The 27,980-nt window shown below is 43.1% G+C and overlaps 1 protein-coding gene across 4 annotated transcripts; it reads right to left on the bottom strand.

Annotated features, from left to right (window-relative positions):
• Positions 1 to 13: 13 nt before the first annotated feature.
• drd2a (dopamine receptor D2a) lies at positions 14 to 27,764 on the bottom strand. Of its 4 annotated transcripts, XM_029844091.1 has the most exons (9): positions 27,639 to 27,763; positions 27,358 to 27,539; positions 14,066 to 14,376; positions 10,433 to 10,542; positions 6,760 to 6,896; positions 5,865 to 6,073; positions 4,451 to 4,537; positions 2,018 to 2,390; positions 14 to 944 (listed from the first exon to the last, which is right to left on the bottom strand). In XM_029844091.1, exons 3-9 carry the CDS (start codon positions 14,342 to 14,344, stop codon positions 748 to 750), a joined length of 1,392 nt encoding a protein of 463 aa, XP_029699951.1. In that variant the 5' UTR covers positions 14,345 to 14,376; positions 27,358 to 27,539; positions 27,639 to 27,763; the 3' UTR covers positions 14 to 747. The 4 variants fall into 4 exon arrangements, with proteins under 4 accessions (XP_029699951.1, XP_003968417.2, XP_029699953.1 ...); XM_003968368.3 differs by having other exon boundaries at positions 27,358 to 27,764; XM_029844093.1 differs by having other exon boundaries at positions 14,066 to 14,326; positions 27,358 to 27,764.
• Between the last annotated feature and the right edge of the window lie 216 nt (positions 27,765 to 27,980).

Here is a 27,980-nt window from a genome sequence, read left to right as displayed (position 1 = left end):
TCTGGCACCTGGCAGCGTCTCATAACACAGTTTATTATTGATTCTTAAACATACATTTTATGAGACATCGAAGGGAGGGAGAGTGAGGCATGCACCACATTTCCATAGCAGGCATATGATCACAATTAATGCATTAAGAAAACCTATGTACAGCAAATAGCAGTAAGATCAATATTATATTATTCTTTTTTATAAAATTGAAAATATGTGTATTGATATAGCGACACTATACAGCAATTAAAGCCTTTCGTCTTCAACACATACACACGCGCACACACACACGCACACCGATCGTTTTAGCTTTGATATTGTTTTAAGAATAAGAGCTCATATAGTTGTTTTAACACTGCAATAAACACTGACTCGATATCTACCATCTGAAAGATATTATCATCATCGAAACGTAAAGGTACACACACAATAAATAGCCGTTTGCATGTGTCATTTACACAGATGGCTCCGTATGTGGCTAGCACAATTTTTTCAGAGAACAATGTTGGACTTTTCTCTGTGAAATGGGGCATCAGTACAGACTTCTCTTGTTTTACATTCACTGATATGAACCCCACCAAAGAAAAATGAAATTCACATCGACAGCCAGCATAGCTTCCAAAGAAAAAGGACATCTCGCCGCCACTCGCCGCCGCCTCTTCAGGAAAGCATCTTTTTGCCGTGTGGTGCATTTTCCTTAACAGGATGAGGTATTTGCCAGAAGCGAGGTCTCACTCGGACGAGCCCTGCCGCATTTCAGCAGTGCAAAATCTTAATGAACGCCTTCCTGAACTCCACGTTGAAGGTGGTGTAAATGATGGGATTCACGGCACTATTCACGTAGCCCAGCCAAGTGAAGGCGTTATACATCTCAGCAGGAACCTTACATCTTGTGCAGTGGGTGTTCAAGATATGGGTAATGAAAAATGGCAGCCAGCATATGATGAAGACACCTGAGGGGGAGAGAGGAAGAGAAGCAAAGGATTTCAGAAGAAAGACGGGCCGTGAAAACACATTATTTCTGCTAAGATTGTTGATTAGTCAAATTAAAATCAAAGGTCATCCGTTTCGTTCAAATATTAGAGCGAGCTGATGTGAAGATTCACTGTTCCATCGATTCAGTCAAGCTCCCCGAGCCTTCCGGAGGATGTTATATTTACTTGTCTTAGCTTCGTCTCTTCTTCTTTCCTGATTGTTCTGGTTGTTGCCACCTGTTCTCTCACCTGCTGTCTCCACCTCCCTCATGTAAAGAACCTGCACTCTGAGCACCAGATGCAGTTAGCTTAAATTGAGCTTGTAAATCTGTCTGTGCTGCTCTTCCTAGGATAGTTTTCTCCATCTTCTGCCTCTCTAAACCACTTTCTTTGTTGCTTTAATGATTTTTTTAAACCATATTTTGAATTATTTTTATGCCTTGCGTCTTTTGATGAGCTCTTCTCTTGACTCTGTGCCCTATGGAACATCTTTACACAGGTTTTGTGTTTCTTTTGTGGAGTTGTGAGCACTGACATTAAATCAAATCCCTGTAGTTCTTTATGCTTGTCTTTGCTCTTCAATAATGTAGCAAAATTCATTTCACAGGCTAGAAAGTAGTTCTTGTCCAACGGGGTCCCATTAAGAATGCTTTTAAAAAAAATAATTAAATGTTTTTGGGTGCATTAAATGTTGTTTATCGTCAATGTTTCCATGAATTAAAACCGATCTAAATGCACCACTAAAATGCAACAGGCACAAAACGATTATTTCCTGTTGTCGCATCAGTGCCTGCCTGGTTTCCAAACCCTGTTTTGAGACTTGTCATCATGATTAAAACATAAACGCAGGCAGACTAAAGAGGACCCAAGATGGCTGCCCAAAAAGGCGACTCGTGATTCATAAAACAACATTTAAATTTCCCCCACTGATTTGTCTTGCCTAATTTGCATATTCAGATTGGGGGTTTTTGGGTAATAAAATTACTGTTCACCCTCAGAGGTGGTGACAAATCTGTTTTTATAAAAGAGGGAGAGGAAGGGAACAGCCTTACCGAGGACGATAGCTAACATCTGAGTGGCCTTCTTCTCCTTCTGCTGGGAGATCTTCCTCTTACTCAAGGTCTTCAGGGAGGTCTGAGTCTTGCCGTTCCGCAGGGCCACAACAGGAGCTGGATTTCCCTGGGCCTCCTTGGTCGGATCTCCATTTTTCTCTGTTCTCTGGCCCTCCTCAGGGGGCGTGGGGGGCGTGGATGTGGGGCTGGCATTGGCTTTTGTGGACATCAGGAGCTGGTGGCTGGTGGCCGGTGTGTCTCCGAGGGCGCGCGGCTGTTGCTGTGGTGGTGGCTGCTTGTGGCTGCCGCCACAGTAGTTCAGTTCGTCCAGCTCCAGACCTTCTACTTCGTTCACGCCGTCTTTAATGAATATCTGCAACCATTGTAAATTTGATTTCAGTTAATTTATTTTAATGAATTTCCCATTTGAAGTTATTTCCCATGGGTTTACTGGACAATAAAGAATGTTCTTTAGAGAGAGAAGAGAATTTAGATTAATCTCATTTTTGTTGGACACTATCCTCAGAGTAATAAATATATTTTCTTGATACTCTGGTTGTTTCCTTAGGGTCGAATTGGAGTAGAATTGAATGAGCATGCCTCGAAATAGCTATCTTAACAATGCATTTCTTCAGCAGGGTGGGAATTTGTGGCTAATGTGGAGCAACCGTACATTTTTTAGTATGTAATCAGGTGTAAATATGTGTGATCAGCTACAGTACGTGACTATAACGTATCAGCATTACATTATGGCCTGCGATTACAAACATGCAAGAGTCTGTGACTCTTTACTACTGCTTCAATTCTAGGCAGAGATTAACCGAACAAATATAACATCAATTTACATGTTTCTGAGCACAGGTGTGCACACGCAACACACTTATTAAGGAATAAGAACTGGATGCAAATTGGAAAATTCATCTGAGATAGTTTGTGTTCCATCAAGACTGCACTACTAGTGTCCGCTAAAGCTGACGCAACAAACTTGATTGATAAACACCTAGTCCTTCGCTACAGCTGCTCCCAAATTTGCCCGGCCTAATTGTCTGATATACTATCAGCTGGAACAGCACGAGCAGGTGAAACGTTAGTTGTTCACCCTCAGATTTCCTGTCCTGACTTGACTTTGGTTGGTGGTGATGCTAATGAGGCAACGGTGCTCCTGGGAGCCGTGGCTCCACAACCATGGCGACAGCACCTGGATGCAGTGCAGCTGTCTCTATCTGGCACTCATTCTGGATCTGCAGGGACTTGTTGGAAAATGTGGCTCTAGAGCTTACCCGAGATTCGTACGTGGCTCCACTCACACCAGCAGTGATATCACTGGCCACCAGTTAACATCTATGGAGCCCCATTGTGACACACAAGGGCTTGTCCAGTGGTGAATGTGTTGTCATGAAGCCTACCTCTGCCTTTCCTGGCATACAAATAAACTTCACTCTCTCTCTGACGCATCACAGCAAATACTGAGGCTTCTGACAGCTCGGTGCTCATCCTGCGAGGGACATGAATAGCATTCTTGCAAAAGAATGCAACTTAACCATTATCTGACCACAACGCCTTTGTGAGATGGGCTGAATACTTCAGGCACATTCGTAGTCCCCTGTGAGCTAAACCCCACCTAAACATGAGGGAGCAATCAGTTTGTTGTCCAACTGCCTTTTATATAGGTGCTGCCGGCACAACAGCAATGATCCAAAACCACGCAGGATTCCTCCTCTGGCTGATCTGTGCTTCTGCAGCATGAATGTAGCATAGCGAGGGCTGCACTTGCTTCTAAGCCAGAGCCCTTGCCATTAATAAATGCTGCGTGTTGCTCCTCTAGTCAGGTCTCCCCAGAAAAAGTAGTGCTTCATCTTCAGGCAGAAACTGTACCTGATGAAACATCCATGTAATGTCACTGCTCACACCTGCGGCGTGCTCTGTGAATCTAAGCAGGAAACGTATCAGCCCGGAAGTCAGCATGGGCCTCGGCACCCATAAGTCATTCCAGTTCTCACCCTTGTAGGCGAGGAAGCAGTTAAAAACCACTCTGTGTGTTTGCCATTGTGGCTTGCTGATGGTTAACAACTCTACTTCTGGAGTCCTCACCCCAGCCACCTTCAGCCTCATCCTCCCGGGTTCCATCATTGCCTACTGGTGCTGCCTGGGAAGTGGTGCCAGAGCTTCCAATCGGTGTTCCACAGACAGAACATGGAAGCATCCACAACAACAATGGAACAACAATGGCTCTGATTGCCATTCCTCAGTGAACTAACAAAGTCCTTCAAAAGTAAGTTATTAAACATAGTTGGAAATCTACTGTCAGTATTTTATTTTTGATTCTCCAAACCAAATAAATAAACATGCCCGAAAAATGACACAATCGACAGACGACCAGCACGAGTGAAGACGATTTTTAAAAGGCGGCAGAAAAAAAATAAGAGCACTCACCACTTTCTTTTTGTTGACAGGAAAACTCCCATTAGACTTCACAATCATGGTGCACAACCTCACATCCTCTGGATGAGTGCACTTATCCTGACATTTAAAAAACCAAAAGTGTCGTCAGCAAGGGCAGGTTCCAAAGTCAAAGCACAGATGATGAACAGGCTCTCTACACTAAGGTCCCCGCTGTCCTACGGGGTCAATTGAGGCTTTGTCAGGCGCCAGCACAGGAGGCTGTTTAGCGTCTACCGCCGCAGTGAGCTAACATGGCGAGACTGTCTATCATTCATTGTAGAAAACTTGTGTCACCTTGGGGAAATTACAGTTAGACCCCCCCCCCCATTTTAAACTGTGGAAAACTGCCTAAAAGAATCTACACAGACATCTTGCCTAAAACACAAAAATACGACACTAACCGTCCTTTGTCTGTTCTCTTTTTTTAAATTTTCTGGAATCCAGACTCATGAGTCACGATGCCGCTCCACATCAAATTTTGATGCTCTCTTTTATTCAACCTTATCACTCCTTTCTCTTTCAACCCTCATCTGTTTGCTTCAGTCTGTAAATTCGTGCAAATAATCTGTCAGGATTATTCTGGTGAAGACATGTTCAGGTAAATCTGATAAACCAACACCTTTTGACTTAATGACCTTTTTTTATTGAACAACTCCTCTGTTTACATTCTGCCCCATTAGGTTTTTATGGGCTCTTGTCGATGCTGTCCTTCCTTGGACCTAAATTTATAGCCATGCACAAAGCCCGTACATGCATGAACATGAGTAATTCATGACGCTGTCTCGGGAGCGTTCTACTCGGGTTCCTGTGTGCGCCCATAGCGTTACATACTGTTGCAGTAAAGTCAATAAGCACAAAAGCAGGAAGGTCGTTCACAGGCCAACGTAACTAAAGACTGGAAGCATCTTACTGCAACGTGCCGGCAGATCCGAGATGACGATTAAAATTGGTCTTCTAAGTGAAGGCATTTATGACGGTAGTTTAGATAATAGGAGCAGGAATGCAAAGATTGCTTCATGTTCAGCAGAGTGTTGACCTTTAATCTATTGTGCGCTCATTGTGTTTTTCAGTGAAAATCAATTACCTTCCTGTCTCCGTTTGGCTCTTTACCGTAGGGTGCTACGTAACATTATACCCGTTCAAAAGCCCTCCAATTGGTCCGAGAACGTCATTGATTAAAGGTTCGTAAAGAAATAAAACTGAGTCTGCAGGTTTCTCTGTAGCGAACAAGGCTAACGCCACGCGCTGATGGGATTTAGGTATTTAAATCCAGTTGGAGGCGAAGTTTTCTGTGTGAGGGTGTGCTGAGCTTCACTAATCCGACCCCGACGAGTGGAAAAAAGCAGAATCTTGAGGAACATTTTCTTTGTGCAATGTGGGCTCAACAAACACGGCAGAGACTGACCTTCAGCGAAGTGGGGATATCAGGATCAGCGGCCTGACAGAGCCGCTGTTTGGGTTTGGTGTTGACGCGTTTCCTGCGCTTCCTCAGGACCACGTAAATCTGTACGTACACCAGCAGGGTGACGATGAAAGGAACATAGAAGGACACGATGGAGGAGTACACCACAAAGGCTGGATTGGCGATGAAACAGAGGGACTGGTCACGAGTTGCTGTGAAGACGAGCAGATAGCGCGTGAATATTTCCAACTGCACTTTTTCTTCCATCACTATGTAAAATTTCAATAAAAAGTTTGACTTTCTTTACAAACGTATAAGCAGTTATTCATATTTAATAATTTTTGACCATCTTTATCATGTTCGCGAAATTATTCCAACTTTTTGATGGTTCCTGAACATATCGTTGCATTTAACAACACACTGTTGGTGGAGAAGTGTTTGTTCTAAAGTCTTTGAGAAGATCTTGAAACCAAAGACTTGGGTCCCTTTTGAATCAGCGCTCAAGGTTGAGCCCAAACGTGACAGGAGGTGAGCCACACCAGCCGGTCATCAATGAGTCTGACAAAAACCTCAATCCATTAATCTGACAATCCCGCCAGCATTCAGCTCTAATCCTCTGTTCAGTGAGCAGTGGCTTTGTGAAATGAACACAAAAGGATCAGGGCTCTCTTAAACATCAAACATAACAGTTGGTCCTAAAGTTTATTGGTGATTTGGCAACTGCTAATCAATTTCTGCAAGTGCAAAGCAGATTGGTAAACCCCATGAACATAAAAATGGGCACATTCGAGTAATTTTAAGTATAGACATGTGTTTACAGGGCTGTTTATACACCCGAGCGTACCGTGAGTGCATCACTAAACAAAAACAGCAGACGCGTCTCTCATTGCCGTCTCACCTGTGTTATTGAGGCCAAACAACAGAGGACATGATATGGCGAAGGACAGCACCCACACCACCGAGATCATGACGGTGACCCGTCTCCTGGAGCTGTAGCGTGTGTTGTACAGCATCGGCATGGCAACCGCTGTGTAACTGTAAAGAGGGAAGAGGGGTCGTCACAAACAAACAAAAATAAATAACGACATAGGAAAAATACAGCCGGCCTCAATGATCCAGAATCAAACGAGTTAATGAGTGATCCAAACCAGGAATTGTCGTCCCCGATCAGACCCTGTCCTGCGGTGGACCGGCCCTAAAAGATGGCTAAAGGATTAAAGGAGGGGAATGTTGCTCTTCTCTTACGGGTATGATCTAATCATTTAACCTTGCTGCATTTGTTAACCTGATTAGCTGATCATGAACATCAGCAAATGCAACGCTGCTCACAATGGCCCGCACATCCATCCTGCTTCCTTTGTAAGTGTGAGAATAGAACAAAGCTGCCTTTGGCTGGCTGAGAATAGAACCCACTGCACTAAGTTAAGGACAAGAAAAAATGATCTTTCGCCGAATGTTTGCATTTGGGTCCACATGCTGTGGATGTACAACCAAGTGCACATCCAGTCCAATTGGGGGGCTGGATGTGCACTTGGCTGCACAGAGGCTGCACGCTTGAATTTAAGGCTAGATGAGACACAACGGGGAGATGAAAACACAGTGTTATGGGGAAGTAGAAAATTGGCTGTCTTATGTTTTTTTCATGACTTCAGCTAGTGATGATACCATTGAAGAGAAGACTAAGGTCAAATGACCAACATCCTTTGTTTGGTCATTCAAAGCAAACAAAGGTTATATTATTATTAAAACCAGCATAATTTGAATGTACTGTTTGATATTTAGTGATTTGGCTTTGAAACAAACATGCAGTTCCTCAGATTACAGCTGTCCATGCAGCCTATTGTACAGTTTTAATATTTTGTTGTTATGGCCTTGATAGCGAGAGTTCTACAACATTTTACTCAAAATGTTTGCAGAGAGTCAGTGACAAAGCCATTAAAATGATCAGTAAGTGCCCACTACACATTGAGCTTTGACATTTAATAAAGGTGGAAGAGCTCTGGTTGGCATTTCATTGGCCAAAATAAGCGGAGCAGAGCAGTTATTATTGGTCACGGTGTCAAGATTTACGACCTCCTGGCTTTACGTGGGAGAGCAGGTGGAGGGTTCGCGCCTGAACGCAACAAGCGTCTCTGCCTTTTGTCACATCTGGTTACCACAAAGTCAGAGCTGACTGTATTGTCATTGGGAGGGCAGATTAAGATAATAGTATTAAAGAAGTGATAATGGGACACGACCCCGAGGAGCCTGACAGACGATGAAATGTTCAGACACCCATTTGTCATTTTCTGCTCCAAAGACCTTAATCACCTGTGTGAAAATCAAGGCTGACGAGGTTCCATCCAGCAAATTTGCCCTTTTGAATAAATGTGGGTCGCGTTTATAGCCTTTATAAAGGTATAAATATTAACTTTTTCACACGTTTCAGAGATTTCATGGATGATCCTCACAAACCTAAATCTGGCTGCGGCCCAATTCATGCGTATGATAGCGCCACGTGTTTGTGCATGTTTTTGCTTGAGGATTCATTAACGACAGCATTTTATTAAAAGTGCGTCTGTGTTTTTCCACACATAACCTGGCACCGACGCCCTCGCAGTGAGCAAGGAAAAAAAATAAATTCCAACATTTCCGGCATGTTTTTCACATTGAACAACAGCGATGAGAGCTTCAGCTGATAGCCAACCAACAAACCTTTGCCTTGCATGAAACAGGTCAAGAGGACTTGTTGACGCTGAAAAAAACACTTTGCCATTACATTTAAAAAGGTCAAAGTAGAGGTCAGCGCCACTAATGGCCTCGTTGTGATAACAGCGCACTTAGAAACGGGTGAATGGATAAAAATTCATTAAAACTTCCCCATTTTTGTGGGGCTGGAGGAGCTTTTCTCTGTAATTGACACTGCTGAGATGAGAGTTGTTTAGAGCTGAATGGATCTCTGTGAGCTGCAGCAATAGTTTGCTGAAGAGCAAATTTCCTCTCGTTATCAAACTGGTCTTCATGTAATAAAGCTAAAGCTAAAAGTAGCATTTGTCCAAATGTGTCAACCTGCTTGCACTGTCATCACTGTCCTCTGAAATATTCTACGACCTGTTGTGAGTGAAAGCTTAATGGGGAAGTGTCCTCTGGGTCCACTCAAAACAATCTGCTTTTGGCAACATAATTGGAGTTCTGTTAAACTGCATTTGGCAAGTGTACACTCACATCACCTCCCACACAAAAGTCACGCTGTCTTTGCTTTATGTGCTTCTTCTATAAAAAGAATGTGAGCAGCTGTTAAGGTTGGTCTTTTTAATCATCACTTGGTGTTGAATAGCAACAAAAACAGAACGGAGCTTTTCAGCTTAGAACTTTTCTAAATCAGCATCGGCGGCACAGACAACGTGGTCCTGACCCACTTTTCACAGGCTATGCGCACAAGCAGGTCCATAAATAACATGTAAATATTACATTTGTCGCTTATTGCTTTATGGAAGACACACCAACACTCACCAATAAAGTTGTTTTCGCCACATGTGAGAGACATTTGCATCCTGATTCAATCGCTTGGGCACCAGGTAAACTGTGACCGCGGTGAATATTTATGTCGTGTGTGGATGTAAAATGGAAAATGCAGTCAAGTGGAAAATCAAGTGCAATGAAATCAAGGTGGAAAAGTGAGAAATTTCTTCCACACAGCTTCTCCACAGTCATAGCTTGTAGCATTAATTCCATCTACTCTCTGCTGAAAGGTTGAGCTTTCGGGCGCTTCAGACCGGTACCGTTCCACCATTACCCGGGCATGCGTTTACTGAGATGCTGCCATTAATCATTCCTGTATTTATTTTTGGATATGGTGATGAAACCGGGACAAGAAAGTCCTGTGTAAAAATCCAGGGGTTTGCTTCCTTAAATAGCTGTGTAATTTATGTATTTCTGCCACATATGCAGCGTTTATGGCACTTTCCTTGAAGTTTAAAGCTGCTTTTTCCTCTTTATAGTACATCTGCTGAATAACTGACTCACCCAGGTTTGCACTGACCAGAGAGAACATTAAAATTCATTGCACAAGGACCAAGAAGTGATATTTTAAATGAGTTATTTACATGAAATGCCCACAGATTCCCTTTTCAATCTGTGTGGCAGAAGTCATTCTGAAATTGAGATTCAGAGTGAGATTTTTTTTTCACCCTAGACCTGATAAATTGGTTCAAAAGGCTACACGACATATTAGCATTTCAGCAAATTGATTTGTCTGGCTGCATTCTTGCTTTGATTGATTTACGGCTTTACCTGGAAAAGCCGTAAACTCAGGATTGAAAACACAACAAGATATTTTTGAAAAAAAGGGTTATTGTATAATATTAATGTTAGAAAACGAATGGAGGGAAACAAAGAAAACACTGAAAATGTAGCTAGTCATGCAGAAAAAGGGTGTGTTCAGGGTTTGTGCGTGCATGCCTCGTGCAATGCCTCGACCGTGCTGCAATTTAAGGGTAGCAGGTTACTTCTGTTATTCAGAAGATAAAGACTTCCATTAAAAAATCCATGCAGGAAGCATGACAGGGAGGACAAACAACCTGTGAACTCACCGATCAATGCTGATGGCACAGAGATTGAGGATGCTGGCAGTACACATCATCACATCCAGAGTGACAAAGATGTCACAGTGGATCTTGCTAAAGCGCCACTCTCCCACCACCTACGAGAGAAAAACTCCATCAAATGGCAGCTTATAGTGACAGTCAACACAGCACTTGATGTCCTTTCCCAAGATAAAGCAGCATTATTATATATATTCCTGCTATAGGAACTGGCTGCTTATAATACATCTACATAGGAAATCACAGAGATTAGAAGAAAAAAGAAATGGAAGAATAGTTGGGAAAAAAACACACACAGTAAAACCACTACAATTTGAATACTAATGTAACATCAAAAGGGACAAGATGGGGCTCATTAACCCAGTCCTACCAGCGGTAAGCCCTGCCAGGTTTTCCTTCCTACCAGGTCAGCAACAGCTCTCACCTGGGATCCAGTTCCTGGTTTTCTACTTGGTAGGGCATTTAACCCAGCTGGATGATGGATCAACTAGGACTGGATTGGAACTATCGGAAGCTGGAAACTAATCCCAAAACAGGATGTACCCCACCCCTCGCCCAAAGGCAGCTGAGATAGGCTCAAAGCCTCCCTGTGATCCCGCTAAGAGCTAAAGTGGTAGATGTTGCATAGATGGATGAAAGAAGGTAACAGTGGAAGAAGAACTAGGAACCATGATGACGGATGAGGCCTTGCGATAATTAAAGGTTTCTTTTTATTATTTAAATAAGATTTAATAGATTATTTAACATTTTAATCAGCTTTTACCAGATGAAGAAACCTCTACTTCATGTTTAATATCCAACAAAATTCAAATTTGTTTGCTGTTTACATTTTTTAACAATAAAATCTCATTCACTTTTCAATATGGCTTTAAACCCCGCCATTATACACAGTATATGTATTACATGTATTTCAGTGGAAATGCAAACTCACATTACATGTAGATGGAGTGGCTCAGCACCTTTTGTGACGTCACTGTCACGAGTGCGCGTGTGAACACAGCTGATTAACACCAAACGCTGTCAGCGTGCTCTCGAGTCTGCAGCCTTCAGCTGAAGTCGTGATTCAGATGTATTCGTCTTCCTCTGTTTCCGTCTCATCTTGTCAGACCCCACCAAGAAAGATCATCAGTGATGCTCTGACACGTCCACTCCCGCCCACCCTGTCTGACACTGCATCTGTCCCCCCCTTCACTCCCCGTCACACAGGAAAGGGTAGGAGATTCCTTTATGTCGCCAGGGTCTGTTGGGGGATGGTGCAACGCTGCACTGGTCCGTTCACGTCGGGGCCGAAACGCTTTTCATTCAGAGTAAATTGCCTTTAACAGCAGAACTATGCTCCCAGTGAGAGTTTCACACTTCCCTCTCCTATATTCTCTCTATTTCCCCAATTTCAGGTGTCAATTTTGTATCACAGCTCTTGTGCAACTCAAGATTAAATTCTGATTCCATTTGCAGAGGTGATTTAAAGTACATAATTCCCTTAAAATGGGTAAAAATTGAATCCGATATGCTTCCACCACCATTATTACTGTTACTGCCAATTCTCCATATAGTGACACCATTTGAAGGCCATTTTCTGCTTTTGTTGCCACGGTTGCAAATGGACTAATACAGTGGACATTTGCACAGACAACCATCTCAAATTAAAGATATCGTCAAGAGCTAATGATTGATGGTCTACTGAGTAACATTGAGAAGACATTTTTAGCCATTAATCTCTGAAGCAGGAGCAGCAGAACCCCAACTGATGCAGGAAAAGGTTAAAATTATAATAATCTATGTCGTGTTTGCTTTTCAGCTATATTTCATCTGCACTTAATCCACGATGAAACCTGAGTGAAAAAACACGTTATCATCGATTATCATTATCTGTTCAACACCTACAGAGACAGACGTGACTATGATACAGATAATATTCCCACGCTGCCCTTGGTACGCTCTTTATTTCGGATTTTTGGTACCAGGAGTTCCTCGTTTTTATCATATTGTTGCTGTAAAGATCAGTCATGTCTGACAGGAAGGTGCGGTATTTCATCTTAATTCAGCATTTAATGCTAAAGGGCAACATTGTCCTGTCGTTGCGTCACAGCAAAAAAAAAAAAAGCAATTCTTTTGAGATGAATCAATTCTTAATCGATTTTAATGAATCTAAATGTGGAGATTAATGGTGTAAAGTTTATTTTAAACATGTTCCTCTTCAGGTAGCAGTCATTTCCTGACAGATGTTGCAGTCTGTTTCTTTCACATGGAAACCTCGTCTCGTCTCATAATCAATTCCAAGGATCTTAGCGAAACAATAGCCGAGTCATTTTTTTAATGAGAAAATTCAAGCTTTTCTAAAATAAGCAGGCAAACGTCTATAATTACGCAAAATCCATATTATGCTTCTCACATTGCTGGAAACCCCAGTCATTCCCATTCTTAGGGGAATTTATTTACCTTTCAGAAGCCCAATATTATGTATTGATCGGACAAAATGACCACATAGATGTGAGCGCCGGTCCGCGCTGTCTGAGCCACAGAAACTTCCGCACAGCGTAAGCTGTACTTTTGCTTTGCGGATAATAAAATTGACCCGTTGTCATGGCGCTGCATCCGCAGCATTAGCAGCTGCAGCTACTGATCAGCGGGGCTTAACTATATTCCTGTTCCATATAGAAATTCCTGCAACCGTCGGCCAGTAAAGGTCCTGTATCACTGACTACAACTGTCATGTGTCAATTCATCAGCTGCTCTGCACTTTGCTGGTGCGTGTAATAGTAATAAATACAGGAATCTACCACAGATGTGGCAGGAAAAAAAGCAAGTCCTCTTAAACTAATAAAGTTGCAGTTCAGGGGTGACAAATCACCTCCCAGTGCAGCGTAGCAACGATGGATGTACACACTGTAATCCGATCGGAGGGATAATCATCATAATTCACCAGGACATGGGGGCATTAGTGCGCCCATAGACGGAGATTGCTGCCTGACCTTAAGAGTTGTTGGGAATAAATGAGCAGACCAACTGAAGGAACGAAAAGGAGCCAGGGGATGAAGACTTCCTCCCTGTTATTGAGCCGGTGGATTAGAAACTCTTCCTTGTCAAGTTGTACTAGTTTTGAACTCTACAACGAATTCATCAGAACAACGTGGGCTCAACAGAAATATGTAAAAAGAGTTTTCTTCCTGACAGACCTGATTTTCCACCAAGAACCCAACGCACGCGTGAAGCTATCGGATTTGCGTCTTACATGTTTGTGCTATTGACTCGTATCACCTGACACCACAGAAATGAACACGTCAAGGCTGATGAAGAGTGCACTGGAAATACTGATGTCTGTCTTTCGACACTGTGCTGTGGTGTTTTACAATTTTCCCCTCTAAATGCAACAAAAACTTATGCTCTTTTTGAAGTGGAGAGAGTAATACACATAACTCCACATACTCATTTGTCGTCTTATAGCGCCATTATTTTTCTTTCCTTTTATTCTCTTCTAAGGAATGAAGAGAGAGAAAATAGGTACATGCTCAGAAATAGCATCAGCTCCACAGCTCATCAGCTCCTTTGTGTTCGTTCTTTTCTAGTATGAACAAAGAGCAAATGCGTTAATGTGTGTGTGTGTGTATGTGCGCACATTACCTCCAAATAGACGACCCAGGGCATGACCAGCGTGGCCACCAGGAGGTCGGCGACAGCCAGGCTGACTATCAGGTAGTTGGTGGTGGTCTGCAGGGCCTTCTCCCTGGATACGGCCATGCACACCAGCACGTTGCCGAAGACAATGACGAAGATGAGCAGGGTGAGCAGCATGGCATAGTAGTTGTAAGGGTGGGTCTCGTCTTTAGTCGTCTCATTGGCGCTCCACGTCCCGTTATCGAAGATGCTGTCATTGTAGGCATACTGGGTAAAGACATCCATTAGCTGTGAGTGATGACGGCCAAGAACGGGCCCTGCAGAACACAACACGGGGCCAAAGCCGGGTTCAATGTACCGTGGATGTTTGGATGCTTTTCATATATAACAATCATACTTGGGTACTTGGGTATTTCCTTCGCTCTGCTGCTCGATAACAGGAAGAGTGTATCGTTGTTTTATCGTCTTGCTGAGGCGATCGTTACGGATGGAACGCTGGAGCACCGTCAAGGCATGAAAGGATTCCGCCTCTGTGCACGTGTGCACAGAGTGCCGCAGGATGTCACCGCATCAGCCAGATCAACAGGAACGGGCAGTATGCTACATGTGTTGACAATCACCCCACACTATCTTGCAGTGAGGCTAAATCACACATGACTGGGATGACATGAACTATATCTACTCATCATCTCATCACACCCACTCGTGCACTACTGCCAGCATGATGACATTATGTTGCCAGTCTATCGAATAATCATTATTCCCAGTTATGCTCAGATTTATTACATTTTGAAAACTTAACTGAGTTCTGTTTCAAGGGGTTTATTTCGATAGTCTTTGTATATACGCTACGATACATGCAACTTCCCCACACATCAGAGTCTTCCATTTGTCACCCACAGAGATCTTTGATGTGAATTTGAAGAAAATCTGCATTTACACTTTTGAGTTCTGATGCATTTCCAGCTGCAAGCGGATCAGCGGGTGCTACCCAACCGCACTTCCTTAGCAGATGCACATCCAGGTGCTGGAGGAGTGGGTGGGTATAGAGAAAGCATACCAAAACAGTTTTTGACTACTCAACCCGGCAGTTTCATTACCGACAAGGAAAACAGAGGAGCCGTCCTTTCCTGACAGACAGGCCCTTAATTAGCAGCATTGTGCAGGATAAAATGAAGCAGCCTATCAGAACAGACTTGATGTGTCTTTTGTGCTTCAGTGATAGCAGAAAAAAAGAGCCAGGGAGCAATCTGGTGACTGTGATGGAGGTTTTATGACCAAAAAATACAAGTAAATATACTTGAAAAACGAATACTTGTTGCTAATTAATATTAGGGTAGATATGTTGTGTTGAGAAAAACTATAATCTGCCATCAATGAAAGTCCTGCCCCTACATTTTCCCTAAAAATCAAACAAACATGCTGTCAGTTGCTCAGTATCAAAGAACGTTCTCCTCAAATCTCTGATTTCAAAGAGTCATACGATCTGCCAGTGATAAACAATAAAATCTGCACAACAGATTTCAGCTCTGGTGATATTTCAACCTGATCACCATCAAGAGATGTATAGTTTATACAATGTTACCATCAAACATTTTTGGAAGTGACGACAAAAGCATTTAACAACAAAAAAGAAAAAAAATAGATATTTTTTCTAAAAAGTAAATAATAACTAATGATAAGAGCAATAGGAGCTATTCTCAACAATGAACAGACTTTGAAACCCTTTCTTTGCTGCAAAGGTCACTGTCTACACTGACCAGTAATATTCTGCTACATTAGACGACCCCAGACGGGCAAAACAGCGAATCTTTGTCCTGAGGTTAAAGTGATGATGCTTGAGCAACGCGAGGCCATCTGTGCTCCTTCTGCTCAGCACACTGTACATAAAGGGCACTTTACTGGTTTTCTTTTAAAAGGCGAGTCCTGGCAAGCACCCTCGCTTCTTTTGTCTCCCTTTCTTCCGTAGTAGCCGCTGGTCTTAAAGCTGGTCTTGAAGTATTCTCAAATACTCAGGTGATGCACAGAGCTAAATTCTTGACATTGTCTTTTGCTACCCAAAACATTATCTCCTGCAGCACCGATTCAATTGTGGCTTTTGTAATATCCTGCCTGTTTTGGCTCAGATTTTGCTGTCAGGTCAGTTGTGTGTGATTCAGGGTTAAATAAAGCTAAATAGAGATACTATTACGGGACACAAAGCACAGCCGCAAAGACCATGTACTTTACGTGCACCATTGAGCGACTTTTGCTCACAGAGTTTGTCAGGGACAGTCGACAGGCTTAACGGTTTAATTGATGACAAAAGTTACCAGAGGAGGGCAGAAGAAAGCCTCCGCTCACACAGAAGGGATGTAGAGGAACCAGCAGGAGGGGAGAGAAGACAAGGAGGATGATTGTTCCTGTAAAGATACAAGCAGTGCTCTGAGGCAGAACGCTCCCTGTTCGCCCCGTAGATGCCCTATGCTGTCTAATCCCATTTATTTGCCCACTCTGTTTCCCCTTTACTGTATCTCATACTGCTGGAAGAAGTTGACCCGCTGGTGCATCTAATTCTTTTGTTGTTCTTTAAAGACAAAACCTGACTTTAATAAAGCCTTTTCCTCCACTGAGGGGGTGCAGCGCAGGATCGTACTGAGTAGATATCTGAAAATGCTTTTTGATGTTTGAAAATGGCCATGAAAACCATCACTTAGAGACAGAATGCAAAATAGATTTGCTTTTGGTGTTTTGTCTAATCTTTGTGGATTCTCTTTGTTGCTCAAATGAACAAAAGCGGTTCTATGAAACGCATGCATGGCCGTTAAAGACATGTTGTCAGGCTGATAATGATGTTTTGGTAATTAGAATTTCCACTGTCTTTGTGTATTTGTTGGGCCTCTCAACGCTGTTTCTGAGTCCGGAGGATAAACAAATTAGAAAAAACATGAACCGTTTAAAAGCTGCCCCCACGTGAACCCTCTGCCAGAATTGCTCATTCTTTAAAGTTCAGTTCTTCCCCCAAAGGAATCCCTCCAATGCAATAAATCAATAGAATATCTTGAGGAAAAAAGGACAGACAAATCAAACCAACTGTCTGTTAGCTCAGATCTAACCCACTTTCTCATCTCCGTGCACGACTGTATAACTTTGTGGACATGCTGCCATTAGTCAAAAACTTATCAAGCTGGTTGTTCTTTGAGGTGCTCCTTCTCCTGCTGTGCAAGAGAGAAAACCCACTGCTTCACTAATAAAGCCAAGAAGCTACAGTTTATTTGAAGAAATGAAAAGTTTCCTGGATTAGTAATGCATGACTGATGGGAATGGGAGAGTTCCACTAAATGTGAAGTAAAAAAAAATTGGTTTTTCAATGAACTATTTGCAAACATGATGCAAAGCAGTCAGGAGTTCAGACTGGCCTGAATAATAAACTTCCCAACAACAGCCTGAACAAATAGCCTGGACCACAAAGGACCGGTTTAGCAACAGCTCTGTGGATGTCTTTGAGTGTTCCAGCCAGATCTTTGACCTGAGCCCAAACAAATCTTAGAATGTCTGTCCACCAACATCCAAACATTAGAGGGTCGACAGATGAGAAGGGCAGAACTTCCCTACCTCTAGGTATGCAAAGCTTCACAGCCAAGAAGACTGGAAGCTGCATTGTGGGTAATTTTGGATTGTACTCCAATGAAATACTCTACAGGGTGAGGCAGCTTTGTTGAACCTTCCTGTAGGGTGAGCTCCTCAATCCAAAATATTGCAAATGACTTAATAATGCACAATAGAACAAGAAGCAACTGAACCGTTTCTTACTCATTAGAGATGAGTAAGTTTCTTTAAATTGTGGGTAGTTAGGGTGGAATGCATGCAGCTTGCAGGCACAGAGGTAGTTGGATCTAAAATGTCGTACTGTGCAGGAGCCTCAGCAGCATTTGATTTCATTTGTGGATCGATACACTCTTGCATCATCAAGGGTTGAAAATCTACAGAGATCGAGCCACTTCGCCTTGGTTCAAAGTGGCGAGACTGAGTCCACAAAGCGATTAAGTCACAGGTAAAACAGTCAGCGGCAAGACATAAGGTCAATAAAGTTAAAGAAACATACCTGAGCAAGCGCTGGGTTGATTTGACAGAGAAAAAACAAACACAAGCTGAAACAGAGGGATTTCAGGTAGCCGTGACACCAAATGATTGACTTTGAGCTGCTTACTGTGCCTAAAAAACAGTCAGAAGTGTTTGGTTTAAGGATGCGAGGTGAGATGAGCTACATTTGACATGGAGATAACTAAACCCTGACGCTGCAAATCACCGAGCCTCTCACCTGCTCCAAAGCTGGGCCTCTATCTTTGAGCCACAGCGACAGATTTGACACATTTTTATCATCCTGCAGCTGTACCTGTGACCCCACCTGGGGTGAGAGGACACACTGTACGCAGGTGGACAATATTACGTGTCAATTTGAGCCATAAAACTATTAATGAGGCAAGAAAAGTGAAGTATAAAACTTTAATTCAGAGAAACCTGTACTGTACAAATGCAGAAGATAAAGATTGTCTCTTCACAGAGCTGTTAGTGGGCCATTAGGAGCCATTGTTTCAGCTAACATTGGAGGATGAAGAGAAAGATAACTAACGTAGACATTAAACAAAATGAGCTTCACAGCAGTTAGCTGCCAAATTTCTATTCTTGTGCAAAACAGTTTTTTTTGAAAGTGCGATTGCAGACAAACGATCACATTTATCGTTCTCTTATCTCAGAAGTTGTGCGTTCCTACGCACCGACACAGTCGCCCAGCACACAACTGGAACTTTAGCTTCAAAGCAGAGTTTACAATCACAACCAGAATGCGAATCAACCCGGAGGGCACTCGCGATTTGTTTAGACAGATGTACCGGAGACAAAGCAATGCTAAAATTATACAAAAAATCTGCTGCCCCCGCGGCACCGTTTACTCGACTAATAAAGAGGGAATGTGTGTCATTTATTTTGGCTCTGGCAATTCAGATATTTTGTATTGCTAGGAAACAATAGTGCATGCTTTTGGCAAATATAACAACTTTAAGACAATAGTTTAAGAGTGAACCGTGGCTAGATTTCAATTAGGTTCCTGTCATGCAAAAGCTAGTGGCTGGAAGTCCCAGCATTTGTTACCTTGGAGACAATCCTCACCCCCATCACACAAAGAGCTGCCGGAGTAAGGGTCAGAATGTGTTACATATTTATATATTTTCAAGGTGGCTGTTAGTTGGGGCCTTAATCCATCATGTTTGTTCCACTTGGACAGAGGTGGTTTCCTAATCTTTCCTCAAACCCTTCATTTTGGCTCCTTTCTGCTTTTGATTATGCATTTTTTGGTGAAGCATGATGTTGGCCCTGGGAGGTGCTGATTAGGACTCTTTAAACCCCCTTTCCACATTATCATTTTCTGATGACTAATACTCTTCTTTCTATATATAATTGTGCAAATTCTTCCGGTGGATATGATAAAATCCTGAAAGTGTGACATAGTTCGTTGATATAATATAAGCTGCACAAAGCTAGCGATGAAAATGGAGCTGGAAAGACACATCAATCCAAAAATATCAAGAAATATAATCTTTGAGAATGGAAGCATTTAACCATTAAGAAGAACTGCTGCATTTTTAAAGTTACTTTTTATACAGCGTTCCCCCCTCTGTTAGAAAGAGGATTAGGGTCACTCAGGTTTAGCATCATTTTGCTTCAGTTGTTAATCAAATAGTAGTCCATAAACACTGCAATTTGGAAAAAGCTGTCGATGTAGCATGTAAGTGATGCGCCGTGGTTCATGTCAGCAGATCACAAACACCAGCAGCTGGAGATTTAGCTCTCATCGGTTATCCAGTTAGGCAATGTAAGAGCCAACAACGTATACTGGTGAATTGTGAGCATTTGACCTATCCTGGATATAAACCTTAAATAGCACAACCTCTCTCTCTACCCACAATCTCTCAGTCTTATGTCTAACCACAAATTCTTATTCCCAGGTGACCCCGGCAGTGATCTCTAAAAGCGACAGGCATTATCTAGCTCCCCTGGATTTCCACACCAGTGACAAGGCTTTTTGCTGCCGACTGCCTGGCTCCCTCGAGTCCACCCCCAAAAAACAGATAAGCTACACAAGTGAGGATGTTTGAATTGGAGTCAGGCGCAAGACGGGTTTCTCTTTCAAGAAAATGTTGACACTCGTGAGCCTCATGCAACTGTATTTCACCATTTATTGCAGATGTGCTTTAGAAACACAGTTTGAATATAACTGAAAAAGGAATTCCTTGCAAGTGTCACTTCCATTCCTAACCCTCCCCTGTGCGCATTTCGAGACAAACCTCCCATCAGATGCCATCAGATGAGGCAGATTTTGACGGATGTTTCAGCCTTTTGCTAGTTTCGGCATGCTAATCGCACCCAGGCGCAAACGCAAAATGAGTTATTAGTGTGTGCTAATAAAGGCTGGAGAGACACATTTGGTGTGTCATTCTTTTCTTGCGGCGTAAAATCTTCCTCTAAGCTGGAGAGGAAGTGAACCTTAAGCTGATGGCTCTCTGTCAATACTATTAGAGTGTTTGATTTGGCCATCTGATCTTTGTCTTCATCCTAATGAGTTTTCTATCTGCCGGCCCTCTTAGTTGCCATGCTAAAAATCACCCGTGCTGTTAAAGTCAATGGCTGCCCACCCCCCACGGCAGTAGTATGCCGTCACAGCCTGCAGAGGGTGTGTGCAGCTATGACTTCAACACAGCACACTGATGTCACATCTGTGTGATTAGAGGTAGACTCAGTTTACTGCAGTGATATGTGGAAATATTGGCTCAATGTGGCAGATGAAAGGGAGCCAGGATCTGTTCATGCTGCTGGAACTGGGAAGCAGAAGCAAAAGTTTGCACAATGGAGGAGGAAGGCATGTGTGTGTGTGTGTGTGTGTGTGGGGGGGGGGGTCATTCATTTGATTGGCACGTGCAATAAATTGCAACACTTTAGAGGTCGGAGCTTCCACTGACGGGGAGCTGCTCATCGAGGGATTACTGTCAAAAGACGAGGAGAAAGCCAAACATCAAGGAAACCTCAAGGCAAGACTGGGGGGGGGGGGTCACAAAGCAATGACTGAGGAGAAGTGACACCCATAATGCAAAAGGCCTTTTCCCAATGCACCTGCGTTATTAATAGTGGGAAGCAAAGTTTATTAGACAGGGAATCGCAGGCATTATCTGTACTCAAATCAAGCCGTCAGGGGAAAGCAATGGTAGAGCTGCAACCGGCTGAAAGAGTTGGGGGAGGATGAGGAGGATGAGGAGGATGAGGAGGAGGAGGAGGAGTTTGGTGGATCCAGCCCTTTAACGCTCTCATTAGGTTGCAGGTAAGCTCAAGCCTAACAACCAGTCGTGTCTCTAGTGAGGCAGCATGCTGCACACTGGCTGATTCACCATTAGGCATCGCGCAAACACACACACACACACACACACACACACACACGTACGCACGCAAACACACGCATGAACACTCACAAAGGAATAGATGCAGCGGTGCACATGCACAAACACACACACATATGCGTACGTATGTAAACACACACACGTGAACACACACAAAGGAATAGATGCAGAGGTGCACGTGCACACACACACACACACACACACACACGCACTTGAACACACACAAAGGAATAGATGCAGCGGTGCACATGCACAAACACACACATATGCGTACGTATGTAAACACACACAAAGGAATAGATGCAGAGGTGCACGTGCACACACACACACACACGCACACACACACACAACTTGTGACACCATCTGAGCCCATATTGATACACCTGCTGCTGCTGCATGTCCCTCCATCCTGATTCATTCATAAACCACCGTCTGCTGCTTCCATCACATAAATTAAGAGCGGAGACAAATAAGAAAACCTAAAAGATGCACAGCTGCCTTCATTTCCAGCAGTTATAACATCTACATTGTAACAACTCCACAATAATTATCATCGCCTGTGAATATTTCTTGCCTAACTTGGTTGTTTTATGTACATGATGTCGGGTTTTTCTCCTGTAGTCATGGCAATGGACAGGAACGGTCACAACAAGCAGCAGCACAGGCTGGACCACAAAGTTTTCTGACACGTCACCAGTTATTAGAGGGTAACAACTGTCACTACTTTAATGATTCTTAATTCTTGACTGTCAGAGTTTGGGTTGCCATGGTTGCCTGGCATGGAGATACAGTCCTGGCTATTATGGTTCAGATCAGGAAGTGCTGTAAGCAATCAAACAGTCGGGGTTTGCTTTTAAATTGAATAGAAAAAGTGAACAAAATAAAACTCCAACAGACAGTTTTTAGCCGGTTGACTTTGGGGAACTTTAAAGGCGACTTATCTTGGAGGCAGCCAGCTAAATTCTCAAAAGACTTTTATCTTCAGAATTTTTCAAAAGGACAGCAGGACTAGTCTAAGAGATATTCTTCTCCCAGTAAAGAGGCTGAACAGAATATGTCAAAGTGATTCACATGGCTGGACTTTGTGCTGCTATATACATGAGTGAGCCTAAAATGCAGCCTTTAAGTGATCATTACGTTAACTGAAGGCAATGGTTGCCGTGGAGCGTCTGGGATAGCTGGCAGCGAGCCTTGCATATGTGCAGCCACAGACTCGGGGTTTTGGCCCATTGTCCTCCTGCAGACCCTGAGTGCACCCGCTAGAGGCCTTATTCTGATCTTCTGCTAGAGAGCCTCATTTATTTATCTATCAAAGCAGGTGATCCAGGTCCTGAAGCCCCACACCACCACCACCACCACCACCACCACCACCATGATGGACCTATTACTGTCATGGAGGTTCACTTCAGTATTTCTCAGGCAAAACCTGCTGTTCTTTACATGTGGTTCTGGGTTCCTTTTTGTCATCTGGGACCAGTTGCTGAAGAGCTCTTGATGCCATTATGATGGGAAGCCGCTCTTGAGGCCGTCCGTCACCGTTCCAAGTTTCCTCCATTTGCGGATAATCATTCTCTCTGTGGTTCACTGGACTCCCGGAGCCTCAGAAATGATTGTGTACCCCTTTCTAGACTGATAGAGCTGATACTTTCTGGGATATTGCAGACTCCTTCTCTTTGGCTGAATGCTTCTATCTAAATGATTTCTTCATTCAGATGATCCAGCCACTGAAATTGGACTCAGTTTTCCAAAACGATGCGATCGATCCCGTTTATAATATGATTTAGCAAAGCTTACATTTGAACAAAGGGGCAGAAACGTTTGGAGAAATTTAATCAAATTTAAAAGCTACACTTTAAAAACTAAATAAATGTCTTTCTTCAGAATAATGGGAGCAACCTTGCTATTTTATGATACCTTAACCTGTGGCTGATGGTGCAGGTTTAATCTGCACTGTGGGAGTATTGGGTAATGGAATCTCCTCAGAATTTTGTCTAAAAGCATAGAAAACTCACATTCTTTTGATTTGTAAAGACTCCACCACTAATTATTTTAAAGCTGTGTTCATTTAGAGATAACCATTGGCTAAGAAAGCCTGACCATGGGCAACAATTCATCAACGCTGGTACCAAAGGTTATACTGATGAGAGGCTCCATGTTCACTTTGTTCAGCAAACAAAAGAGTCTCAGACTTGAGGAAAATGTCAGGGAAAACAATGTCTCTTTAGGAAAACCTTGACTTTAATTTGGCGGTCAACAGAAGTTGGGAAAAGAAAGGTGTCCAACATGACTCACGAGTCAACTCACTTCATCTCCCAACGACCTTTCAGATTTTGGCCTTTGAAAAATTGAGAACAGAGAGAAGCTCTTCCTGTAGCGCTGTGGATTTGTTTTCCTTCAGGTGCTTGGAATTCCTCCTACCTGCCCCAATCATTTATAGAGTCATTCCGGAATGGAGTGCCTATGTTGATTTTTCATTCTTCAGGCCAAAGGCGCTGCATGGCAAGACAACTGGGAAGAGATCCAATTCATCCAGTCTGTTTTTCCTTTAGCCAATGATCTTTGTTCTTTCTTATTCCCTAGGTTCATCATATGCCTGCTGTGGCGGGTTCATCCACGCGGCTCGGTTCACCCTGTGTGGATTCGGAAGACGGTTTCTGAGACACAACGGTTGATTTATAAAAAGCTGTGAACAGCAATGGCTAATTAAAATCTCCTATGAATGTCACACAAACACACACACACACACACACACACACACACACACACACACTCATATTTCTGTCTTCCATAGACATAATACAGTAACCAGCTTCTTACGCTCTAACCAATCCCAACTAACCCTCTAACCCTGATCCAAACCCACATCTAACCTCAACCTTAAAACCAAATCTGAACCCTAAAACAGTCCTTTGATGTTGTGGGGACCAGCCAAGATGGCCCCACTTGTCCTCACTTTGCTAGTCGAAAGAGTAATGTTGTACTCAATATGTACCAAATACAAAAACACACACACACGCACACACGCATATGCACACACACACACACACACACACACACAGATACATAGACACAGACAGGGCTGATGTCCTCTGACACTGAAGTCTAACTGCAGGTAAAACGATTTCACACCTCAAGTGTTTGCGTGGCCGCGCGTGTGCATGTATGTGTGTGTGTGTGCATGTGTTTTCAAATCAATCATTTTGCATGTATTTATTGCCAGGCAGAGCTGCAGAGCTGCCTGTCTCTTCTGGCTTTTAACGCCCAGAACCACTTTGTATATTTGCATGCGGCTGTATTTGAAATTTTAGAGTAAAGCCACACAGTCTCCATCTCAAATGCTCACAATGCAAAATCTCACAATGCATCACATTAAAATGAGTTTGTCTTTTTTTAATTGCTGATTTGGGAAAATGCTGATTTATCTGTTTTGGCTACACAAACTGTAGTGCTTCTCATCTTGGATGTTGGCTGCTTTGAGAGGAAAAAACTCAATATGTCACCTGGTTTGTACATATTGTAACATGCCCGAGCAAGCAGCTGGTAAATGTATAGTAACAGCACTTAGCTGAACACATATGGTAACACTTCATTGTTGGCACACAATAAAAGTGTGTGAGCATAATTGCCACTTAAACAATCTGTACAATACAGCAAGAGAAAGCTACTGATGACGTTCAGGGTATTGCTTACTAGCCATACATAATGCACCATCATGTTTAAATATGAACAATGGAGATCAATAGGTAGCACAGAAGCACTGGGAATGACAGCGGGAGCGACTGGCTACCATGTCTTTCTTAGCATGTGTAGCTGCAACATGGAGGATAACCGGATCCTGAAGGCTTTGGTATTGGCTGCTGGATCTAATTGGCTTCTCCACTCACTTTCAGTGATCACAGTGGAAGCCCTCCGGTCCCCGGTGTGTTGATGTGTTTCAATCAGGGACGGGTTTAGGGATGGAGAGAATGTAGGTCAGTCCAATACATTTGTAGGAAGCCGATACAGTTAAATGATTTGGTCGTCGAAACAGGAGAGCTGCCTTTGATGTACATTTACAGGAGGAGCAGAGGAGTGTTGGGGACACGCGTGTCCTTTATACCTCATGTGCAATTTTGACTGCATGTCCAATTTTGAATCTTGCATGGAAAACATAGACGCATTCCTCCTTTCCTCCACATAATATTCATCCATGTAAAGCTCAGCTGAGCTCTGCAATGATCAGTTTTTCATTTAGTATGGGCTGTTTTTTCGACTTTCACACCGCTGCGTGTGCACAAGACTGCGCAAATCCTCGTGAATTTTTCAGGAGCATCTTAAATTACACGTGTTGGCAAATGCAGGGCAGATGACAATCAACTGTAAAAGCCTTTTATTTACAGTGTTTTATCATTTTTTCCCCTCAAAGACGAAACACCTTACACCTAAATATAAACGTGTTTACTAAAATGACTGTTTGGTTTTGGTATGCTGTGTAGATTGGGTCCTAAACTGATCTGCTTTTCACTGGTCTCAGCCCAATACAAATTGAAGTCCTGACCTTGAATTATCAACAAAGTGAAAGTAAGACACATATCTGCATTAACAAACACTTGTTTGGGTTTGTAATTGAATTCAGGCCGTGATTTTGTACTTTGGTAAATCCATGCTCTCTCTCTTTTTCTCTCTCGGGAGCGGTGCGTTGAATATAAATGTCACTACAGGCGATAATAATCTTCCTTTCCTGCTTAAAACCCCGCATAATCCCCCACAAATCAATCAATGGCCACATGTGTGCGTTTTTCTAATGGATCCGCGTGTTTGCGCACACAAGGCGTCTACGGAATGCGTGGCTGTTGATTCAGTAAAGCTGTCAAAGAGTCACATTTGATGGGGCAGCTGTGGAAAGGCTGTTTTCCTCAGGGTGGAGCAGAGATGTATGCAGATGCAGCCAAAGGACGCGCAAAATGTCACTGAAGCATCCAGTGTTCCACACTTCGTCTCCGAACGAGCCGATCATTCTTCTTCCTGCATATTTTGCTTGACATGAACAACCTGGTATTGCTTTTCCTCTTTATTTCATGACTGCACATATAGCCATCCCTGCTTACCGAACAGCTGCTCACTTGGATTTTTTTTGTTTCTTCGTAACAGCTGTTATCTCCAAATTAACAGTTAAGTAGAAAGTAAACGTTAACATCCGGAGAGGAAATAAACATTAAAGTTCCAGGGCCTGGAGCCATTCCAGCTAAGAGAAAAGCGACGCCGGGCTGAAGTTCAAATCCCGACAAGGTCACTGTCACATTTTCTGACGGGAAACTGCCACATCCACATCACGACACTTCTCACGGATGTTCCATCAGCTGTCGCGAACTTGCTAAAGTCGCTCGGTACTGATAGGAAACGGGATGGGTCGCGCACGGAGCGCTGCCCGTGGGCAGACAACTCAGCAGAATTCACACCTGAATGACACAAACACCATATTCCGCCCAAACTGAAATCTTAGAGCCATGTTTGCTGCGCCGATTACTGCGAACCAAACCGGATATTTGCACGCTGACACTTTTACACCAATAAGCATCAGCTGATCAATAATGTAAACAGTCGCCTTTGCTACTTCCGACACGCGTTCTGAAAGCGTGCGTTTACAAACGCGCGTTTCGAAGAAGCGAAAATAGTCTGGCAGGAATCAATTCAGCATGAAAGTTACACCGACGTCTGCCATCTAATAAACTGCATCACCTTGATTTTAAGTAGGTGATCATAACGAACACTACCTGCGTAGTGAAATCTGTTTGTGGAATCTGTTTCGAGCTATATTTAGAACCCACGAACCATAAAAATGCTTTTGTTTTACTGGGTTCTTCATTATGAGGGGGGAAATGATTCTCTTACCTTCACGCCATAAGTTTGACTGAATCTTTGTTTTTATGGGCACCGACTGTTAATTCCAAGAACATCCACCGTTAGCTCCCCGTGGTCTTGTTTTTCCGTGTACATTGTTTACTCTCCGTGGATAAACCGAGTCGGCGCAGCGACTCCGGTGCGCGGCATTTCGTAGATGGTGTCAGGATAAACTGCGCCAAAGGAAGCCAAAGAGAGAGGACCTTCAGCTAAAAAAGATATATCAGAACTCTTCTAAACAACAAACTGTCATCCTTTCATTCTTCATAAACCTTTTTCTTCAGTTTGGAGGTAAAGCTTGTCAGAGCGTCCGCTTCTGCAAGCTTTACGCACGGACTTCCCTTCGGTAGTGAGAGCGGCAGGAGATGCGCGGACTGTGAAGAACTATGGAAAAATCAAGGCGGGGTTAATCGACAGGGATGTGTGTTCATTCACCGTCCCCCGCCACGCGTGAAACCCTAGATTACCTTATTTATCCCCACATTTTCCACCCTGCGCTCCAGTCTGCGTCACAGCCTGTGTCTTGTGGACTAATTAGAAATGTGAAAAATTCACAAGATCTGTCTCAAACAGGATCTATGATGTGGAAAAAAATGATGGTCACGCGTAATCGA

The sequence above is a fragment of the Takifugu rubripes genome, chromosome 11 (assembly GCF_901000725.2).
Source record: "Takifugu rubripes chromosome 11, fTakRub1.2, whole genome shotgun sequence".
NCBI classification, from domain to species: domain Eukaryota; kingdom Metazoa; phylum Chordata; class Actinopteri; order Tetraodontiformes; family Tetraodontidae; genus Takifugu; species Takifugu rubripes.
The sequence above is the reverse complement of the archived record's forward strand: the minus strand, read 5'-3'. Positions and strand labels throughout refer to the sequence as shown.

Bases quoted from the DNA above. Each gene is read 5' to 3' on its own strand.
- drd2a (XM_003968368.3), bottom strand. From the start codon at position 14,344: ATGGATGTCTTTACCCAGTATGCCTACAATGACAGCATCTTCGATAAC. The intron at 6,074-6,759 runs GTGAGACGGCAA...TCGTCTTCACAG, and splicing joins GTTTGGCCTCAATAACACAG to CAACTCGTGACCAGTCCCTC. The intron at 2,391-4,450 runs GTGAGTGCTCTT...CAATGGTTGCAG, and splicing joins CTGTCAACAAAAAGAAAGTG to ATATTCATTAAAGACGGCGT.